The sequence below is a fragment of the Leptonychotes weddellii genome, chromosome 8 (genome assembly GCF_054177405.1).
Source record: "Leptonychotes weddellii isolate Sample4059 chromosome 8, ASM5417740v2, whole genome shotgun sequence".
NCBI classification, from domain to species: domain Eukaryota; kingdom Metazoa; phylum Chordata; class Mammalia; order Carnivora; family Phocidae; genus Leptonychotes; species Leptonychotes weddellii.
Genome location: NC_138376.1, coordinates 30,132,765 through 30,141,523, shown reverse-complemented (window position 1 = coordinate 30,141,523; position 8,759 = coordinate 30,132,765). Strand labels below are relative to the sequence as shown.

Below are 8,759 nucleotides of genomic sequence, written 5' to 3'. Positions count from 1 at the left end.
ATCACTGTCCCAGCTCCGCAGTCAGTGTCCCCCACCCTCTCCGCCCCCAGCCCTCTCACTCTGATAGGGAGTAATTATTTATGTTCTTGTTTAATTAGCTCATTAGGCATGTGCTGCAGGATTTCTGATAATAAATCTTCTCCTCTAGTGGCTCTTCGGTGCGTTTTTGCTGGCGCCGGGCCACGGGGATAGAGGCGGCAGTTGCAGGTGTGAGGCTAGCTGGGGCTTGGGGCTCGGTGACCTGGGTTCTGACCCCTGGGAGGGGGGCGTGTGGACAGGTGAGGAGGCTGCCGAGGCCCTGGGCAAGGAGACAGGATCTTGGAAGCTGAGACGGCGGCAGCAGCCGGCACTGAACGCCAGAGAGATATTTTTACCACCCGTCAAAATGCCACTGAGGCTGCTTTGCTCTCCTCCCCCAGCCTTTGATTGTCGCTCCAAAGAAGGTCTGAGTGAAACAGTGAGACTTGGAAAATTCCCGGCCGGCTAGGCTGGTGCCCAGCAGTCCTCTCCCTCTGGCAGGGGCTGGAAGAAAGCTGGTCTACTACAGCAAAAGTGAGTGGGTGGGAGCTACCAGGAAAGCACAGGTGCCAAGATTTAGACCCAAACCTCACACACACACCCCATTCCGTCTAGAGCGGGCCTACGAATAGGACCCCACCCAAAAACATTTCTTTCGTAGAAGATCAGAGGGCCTGAAATTCCACTGTTGGAGATGCACTTCTTTGCACTTATCATAGGCAAAAACCTAGGTGATACTGATGTGGTTTCCTCCAGGACTGGTCAACAGAGGATATGGACCTGAGCGGGGGCACAGTGGAGGTCCCAGCAGCAGGAGGAGGGAGGGGCTCAGGGATGGGTCATAAGGTGACCTCAAAGCCCAGTTCCCCTGTGTGGACAATATTGCCAAGGACTTGAGAGAGCTCAGGGAGAGGGAGGGAAAGCCAAGGTCTTGGGACCAGTCCAGCTATTTATTGGCCGCAACTCTCTTGGATTCTGTTCTGTCTTTAAATGAGCCTTGTTCTTGCTACTCTCATAGACTGAAGTAAGTCCAGAGTTAGAAAGGGACAGTTCAACGTCATCCAGGCTAGCTCTCTCCTTTCTTTGTGAATACTTATGATGCCCACCCCTTCCCCTATCTATCACCCCCACCTCACCTCCCCCCACACCATTAGGATCCTAACTGGCCCCATATGGGAATAGCTTGCATACACAAGAAACTACCCCCTCCTTTTCTTTCCCAAGAGCCCCAGCTACCGTTGGATGCTCTCGCTGAGAAGATTTCCCTTATTACAGGCCCCCAACTCCTTCTGCCTCTACTTCTTGCCCTTCCATTCTGCCTTCATCCTCATCAGGAATAAAATGAATTCTGGTTTCAAAATAGGTCCATTTAATGTTTGCAGATATTTCTCATGGCTCACTGAATCCTATTTTTTTTTTTTTCCAGATTCAACATCCTCCTTCCCTGCCTTCTTCCCTTCTTGCCTCTCCCCTTTAGTCATTGAAGAGGTCTTTATTTCATGTGGCTAATGTCAGGCGTGGGCCACTCACAGGGAAAACGGCCACTCACAGGACACGCCTGCCCTCCTGCAGTTCACATTTCCCAGGGAAGCGGACATAAAGGAGTACCTTTATGAGGTGCTTGAGGAGTACCTGACTCAGTTACTGTGGCTGGGATAAGTGCCGTGCAAGCATCATGGCAGGTCCTGGGAAGGTTAGGGAGGGCTTTCTGGAGGAGGTGACCCAGAAGGTCAAATAGGAGCCCAGTCAGGGAAGAGACACAGGAAGCGTATCAGGTACAGGGTGGTGGTGCTTGTCTCTGGAGCAGGAAGGGGGCGGGGGGGTACATTCTCTGGTGCCTCTCCTGCTTCCTTGCCTTGGAAGCGTGCCAGGTTGTGCCATCCTTCTGCATGTGTGGGGTCTAGTGGGTGGTCTGCTGGATGTGGCCTGGGATGGGGGTAGCCCCTCCTGGGCTGGGGGTACCCCTCATCTGAAGTATGATCAGCCCTTTCTGCTCCTATTGTCCCAGTGCCACACAGACTGGATGCCCCTGACAAAGCTGCTCCTTTCACATTGTTCTGAGGCCATCACATCCCCCACCCACCCCGCCCTCCTCCCTACGCTCTTCCCAAGATAGAATGACCCAGGGCTGCCTGGTGGCTCTGTGGGCATGCCTTAGTTACATGCCACAACCAACCATCCTGGGGGCAAGGCCTCTAGCTCAAACCTCCTTACTGATCTCTGGATCTGCCATAAAAGAGTTTTTTAAAAATTTACTTGTCTCCTGTGTTTTTATGTAGCAAGTCATCTTATATCTTTGGTTAGAAGTAAGTGGATTATAAATCACAAAACCAATTGATGGAAATTAGGTCAAAAGTGCCAAGTAAATGCAGGTGGTTTTTTTGTTTTTTTTCCTCCAGTAATGATGATGATAATAAGAGCCAACCTTTTGGAGAAATTATGACATGCCAGGTACTATTCCAGTGATTTCCATTTATTAGCTTATTTAGTTCTTTCAACATCTCGATGACAAAGGTCCTGTTATTCTCTTGCTTTTACAAATGAGAAAACCGAGGCACAAAGATGTTAAGTAGCTTTCCTGAGGTGTTCTGCCTGGGATTTGAACCCAGGCAGGCTGGCTCCAGGATCTGTGCCTCGCTGTCTTAACAATATGCAGCTAGCATCTGAGTGCTTGCTGTGTGCATCCCGCTGCACTGGGCATGCATACAACTACAACAACAACTTTACAGGGTAGGAATCTCCAGGATCAGAGAGGGTAGGTAAGCTGCCCCGGGTCTCCCAGCTTGGACACGGCAGAGCCAGCATTCAAACCCAGGCCTGCCATGCTCCAGATAGCTCCCGACCACTCTTCTTCCTCCCAGGATGTGAGTTAGGGTAGAGAGGAGTGAGATGGATGTCTTGGGGTCACAGGTATTGTATTCAAACTATGGCTGGGACAGTGAGTGGAGCATGTGATTCTTGATCTCTGGGTCGTGAGTCCAAGCCCCACGTTGGGCGTGGAGCTTACTTTAAATAAACAAACAAACAAACAAACAAACAAGAAAAAAAAATAGAGACCAGTGACCCTATTTCCTTTCTAGATCATCCGCCTCCCAGCCACCTAATCTTTTCACAAACCCAGAACCATCAACCCACTGTCACTCAGAACCACCATGAGGAGCAAGGGGAAACATGAACACATCCCACCTATCCCCACGTAAGGAACGAAACAAGGAGACACAGGTGGGGGCTATAGGGAGGGATCTCAGCCAGACAAGTGGAAGGACGTCCCAGCAGTGCTGGTGATGTCTAACAAACAAAACCATTGTTTCTTTGAAAGCAGAAGGAGGGCCTGGCTGTGTAAAGGGCCTGGAGGATTCTGTGGGAGGCCAGCAAGCTGATGCACGCCTCTTGCCCCTTCTGCATGCTGAGGAAGGTGATGGCCAGCCCTGGGGCATTCTCATTTATAACTTGCCATTTGAACCGCGGCTGTTTGGCCTCCCCATCACTGCCTCCTCCCAAGACCGAAATGAAACGCAGGTCACGGGTTCAACCCTAGTGATGGGGTGTCCTCAGGAGAGCGGGAGGAGATTTATGGCTTGGTCTCTGCCCTTAATGAGCCGTCATCCCCTAGAGCCACTGTGACCACGTCCTTCCCGGCTGGGTGAAGCCCAGAACCAGTGCCAAGGGGCAGGCGGTGTGCAGGGCCGGAAGATGGTGCCATGAATTTCTGACAGCCACAGGACTCCCTGGCTCATGGACGGCCGGCGGAGGGAGCTGCCGATGGATCACAGCTGGGCTGTTGACCTTGGGTCTTAAGCAAAGTGAAGAATAAAAGGTCACATTTATTCCATCAGAGCCACAGGAACTATAAAATACCGGAGTGTGGATAAAGACAGTGGTAAATCACTCATCACTCTCGGGAACTTGGCTGATCTGTCTTCTGGCCCCATCACCCACAGTGCAAGCTGGGGATTGGTGTGCTCAGCGATGGAAGACCCCGAACAGTGCTCTCTTGGAACACAGAGGTGCCAAGAATCGCTGAGATTCATAGGTTCCTGGAAAGTAAGATGTCCCTCACTGCAAAGGTAACCTTCTCAAGGAGGTTTCTCTGGTCATCCCCACTTAGAGCTAAGCCTGCCTTCCCTCCACCAACACTTTTACCTTCTTTTTTTTTTTTTTTAAAGATTTTATTTATTTGACAGAGAGAGAGACACAGCGAGAGAGGGAACACAAGCAGGGGGAGCGGGAGAGGGAGAAGCAGGCTTCCCGCTGAGCAGGGAGCCCGATGTGAGGCTCGATCCCAGGACCCTGGGATCATGGCCTGAGCTGAAGGCAGACGCTTAACAACTGAGCCACCCAGGCGCCCCATCACACTTTTACCTTCTTTTAACCCGCTACGCTTTTCCCTTTTTTCCATAGCATGCTCCATCTTATGACACATTCACTCATTTACCAATTATGTTTATTATTTACTCCCCCCTCCCCGCCAACGCCCAGAATGTCAACTCCACAAGGCAGGGACTTGTGTCTAGTGGCCACCGCTGTATCCCCAGTGCCTGGAGCAGTACGGGCATATAACAGGTGCTCTGGGAACATTTCTTGGATGAACGGACCAGCCTGGAAAGACCTCAGAAATGGTCTAATCCCAACCCCTTGCTCTGCCCAGGGAGAGCAGAGACCCAGACAGGGGACACGGGACGTGTCCTGGGTCCTATAGCCTGTTAGGGGTCCCCAGGCTGGGAGAAGAATCCAGGCATCCAACTCCTGGGTCAGAGCTGGGGTCCTGTGTGGTCTGAACAGAAACCACAGCCATCAGAGGATGTGCTTGCTGGTCACGTTCTGCTAACTACCTATAGGATCGGGAGCCGGCAGCCTGGGGTGGGCAGGCGGGGGCTGCCTGGCTTCCTGTCTTGATTTAAAAAAAAAGGAACGAATAGACTGATAACTAACTCCCTAAGCCAAAGGGGGTCCACTAATACGGGCTCTGGGACTGTGGGAGGTCAGGGAAATTTTACAAGGTAGGTGGGAGGCCTGTGAGCCCCTTCCCCTCTGCCGGGCCCTTCACACAGATCACTCACCTCCTTCTGACTCCCAGCTGTGATGGAGTATAATAATAATAGCCAACATTTAGTGAACTATGTGCCAAGCACTGTTCTCAGTGCTTTTAGGTATTCATTCATTTAATCTGCCCGACAACTCTATGAAGTGGAGAGCTTCTATTATCGTCCCCATGTTACAAATGAGAAACCGGAGGCAAATATGCCAGAATATAAATGCTTCCATTCTGGGTGCTTGGGCTGCATCGGTGAACAAAACAACTGAGGATCCTTGTCCTCATGGGGGAAGCAAGCAACAAGCACAATAAATGAGTAAATTATCTAGATGTGGGGAGGCAGTGAGTGCTTTGCAGGGGAGAGAGGAGCAGGGTAAGGGGCTTGAGGCAGTGGGCAAGGTGCAAGCTTACACAGGGTGGCTGGTGTGGGCCTCCCCGAGAAGGTGAGGCCTGGTAGAGGCTCGAAGGAGGTGAGCCAAGCCGAGGTCTGCAGGAAGGGCGTTCCTGGCAGAGGGAACAGCAGAGGTCAGGCCCCAAGGCCAGAGCAGGTGTGAGGAGCAGTGAGGGGCCTAGTTGGCTACAGCGGGAGAGCGAGGGGCAGAGTCTAGGAGATGGGGCAGGGAGGGAGTGGGGCCAGGTCCTGGGAGCCTTGCAGCCCCCCTCAAGGACATCTTCTTAAATGAATTTCTGACAGCCACAGGACTCCCTGGCTCATGGACGGCCGGCGGAGGGAGCTGCCGATGGATCACAGCTGGGCTGTTGACCTTGGGTCTTAAGCAAAGTGAAGAATAAAAGGTCACATTTATTCCATCAGAGCCACAGGAACTATAAAATACCGGAGTGTGGATAAAGATAGTGGTAAATCACTCATCACTCTCGGGAACTTGGCTGATCTGTCTTCTGGCCCCATCACCCACAGTGCAAGCTGGGGATTGGTGTGCTCGGCGACGGAGGACCCCGAACAGTGCTCACTCGTTCAAACGCTCACATAGGTTCATGGCCTCAAGCCAACACCCTCCTCTCTGCTCGCACAGCAAGGGGGCTTCCATACCAGCCAATAGACCCACACTCAAGCACACACTGGCCAGTGGACACACACACACACCAGCCAATGGACCCACACTCAAGCACACACTGGCCAGTGGACACACACACACACCAGCCAATGGACACACACTCACATGCTCACACTGGCCAATGAATGCGCACACTCAGGCACATGCTGGTCAACGGACACTCACTTACGTAGCCACCCTGCCAGAAGCTTCATCCTCCATCCTACCTTGTGTGTAGGGAAGAGGGACAGGAGGGGGTCCTCATGAGCCTTGCTCCATCTGCAGCCCAGCATGGCCTCTCCACAGCCGGACCAGGAAAATGAGGAAAGCATGCCAATTCCTGGGGCTTCAGACACATACACCCCAATAACAGTGCTGGAGAGACGCCCAGAAAACCATAGACCTAAGTCTGTGATGTACTCAACCGTGATTTACTCACATGATTACTTCCATATAAGAAGATCACAGACCCACATGGTCATCCTCCAGGGACACTGAAGTTCGTTTAGTGGCTCTATTCTGTGCTCATTGTCCCCATAGGAACTGCTACCCAGGCCTGCGGGGGGCTCGGGAGGGAGAGGATAGTAATCCTGCAACTTTTAGGTATTCCCAGGTAGAACCAGGACAGGGTACCTCTAGACCAGGCCGGCCTCACCTGAGAGCTCCCAGCTAATGAGTAAATCCCACAGTAAGGTTCATCTTCTCAGCACTGAGCCCCTGAACCCCCAGGCGACCTACCAGTGCCCCCAGACAGCTCATCTGCCTCTGCAAGAGCTCCTCCTGGGAGATGGACGGGTTGGATGGTGCTAGTGTTCTTTATGAAAAAGATGACAGTGATGATAAAGATCGGTAGACAGACAGATACATAAAGATAGATGGAGAGATAGAAAGATAGATACATAGATAGATAGATAGATAGAGATAAAATAGGTTAAGCATTCACCATACTCCTACCTGATCTACTGAGTATATATTGTATGCCAGTGTTTTGCATACATTATTTCTAATACTCATATGACCTTGCAATTTAGATTTGCACACAGCTTTTACAAACAAGAAGAATGAAGTTCCGGGAAGTTAAGCAGCAGGGTAACGATGAGGCAGCCAGTAAGTTGTGAGTCAGGATTTGAGCTCACAGCCCAGGTCACTCGGATGCCAAATCCTTTGTGCTCTCAGGGTTGGGAACCTGGTGCTCGAGCTCCCACAGCCCTTTGCTGGCTGTACCCCACCTGCCCTCCTCCTGCCTCCCCCTGGCTCCTGTCACCTCTCTTCTGGTGATATTCTTATAGAATCCTAGAATGTCAGAATTGGGCACTGAAGCACAGAGAAGAAAAGTAGCTTGAGAGCCACACAGCCAGTCCGTGACAAAGCCAGGGTTAGAGCCTCGTCCATCCAGCCTGGACCGGAGGGCATTTGATGAGTGGGGACAGCTCTGTCCCCCCATCCTCCCTCCCACTTGGCTGAGTGGAGTAGCCTCCCCACCGTGGGGAGGTCTCCCTCCAGAGGTCATTCTCTCCCTCCCTTAATTCCTTCCCAGCCAGCCTGCTTGTGAGGGGCAGCGGTGTCCTGGGGAGGATCAGCAGAAGTGCAGCCCAGAGAAGTGCTGAGCAGGCTCCTCCAGGCCACCGGCTGGAAAGGCTATCTCTCTGCTGGGGGAGGCAGGAGCAGAGTGATGCTGCCGCCTGGCCAGCCAGGTGTCCAGCAGGCCACTTGGTCATGGGGGCCCGCCTCCAGCCACGCAGCTTGGAGCAACCCTCAAGGAAGTTTCTCCGTCACTGGTTCGTGCACGGGTGCTGAACGACCCCTCACATTTGTGACCACTTCACCACTTACAAGCTGTGTCCCAGGAGACTCCCATCTTCTTAGGTTTGCCCAAGAGTCCTCTGGGGGTAGCAGGATTAGCGTTCCATGGGACAGACGACAAAGCTGAGATTCGGACAAGCGAGATCTCCTTGTTCGCGATTGCTCAGCTAGCCAATGGGGGGGCCAGGAATGGAACCTGATCTCCAGACACCGAACCCCAGCATCAGCATGGCTGCTTCTGACTGCACACACACACATTCTAAGCACGGTATCCGGTACTGAACCAGTACCGTTTAATGTTCACAGAGATACCATGTGATCAATATTATGAACCCATTTTGCAGGCAAGAAAACTGAGTAAGGCTCGGAGCTGTGATGTGAAGGGACTGACCTACGCTGCACAGTCAGTGAATTTTTCCCACACGGCACAAATTCCACCTCGGGGTTGAGAAAATTCCCGTCTTCGAGGAGCTTCTCGTCTGACAGAGAGAGGGGACTATAATAGGGGGGAAAGGCAGGACCCCAAAACTCAGCCATGAGATGACTGAGGACTTCATTTCATCTTGATTTCTTCTATCAAGGGTCAGCGTTGGTGTCCCCCCCGTCGTCAAAACAGAACGTCGTGCTTCCTGTTCAGGCGTCCTGCCAAGCGTTTCACACACTTTACCTCATTTCATCCTGACGGTGTTCCTACAAAGCAGGTACCAGCATTGCTATTTAACTCATGCAGAGAGGGTGACATAATCTGCCTAGAGTCCCAAAGCTAATCACTGGCAGGGGGGGAGTTGAACCCAGGCCCAGCCAACACCACGGTGGACACCGTGAACCACCGCGTGATTTTCTTCTGC

At 52.3% G+C, this 8,759-nt stretch overlaps 1 protein-coding gene across 2 annotated transcripts in view; it reads left to right on the top strand.

The window, feature by feature from the left end:
- Positions 1 to 8,759, top strand: part of LRFN2 (leucine rich repeat and fibronectin type III domain containing 2) — a 172,256-nt gene that overhangs the window by 144,403 nt on the left and 19,094 nt on the right. Inside the window, exon 3 of one of the 2 annotated variants that reach the window (XM_081828124.1) lies at positions 8,493 to 8,612. The exons of the other annotated variant lie outside the window; for it this stretch is intronic. Within the exon in view, the coding sequence (XP_081684250.1) occupies positions 8,493 to 8,612 (120 nt within the window). The remainder of the gene's footprint in view (positions 1 to 8,492; positions 8,613 to 8,759) is intronic. 2 annotated transcript variants of the gene reach the window in all.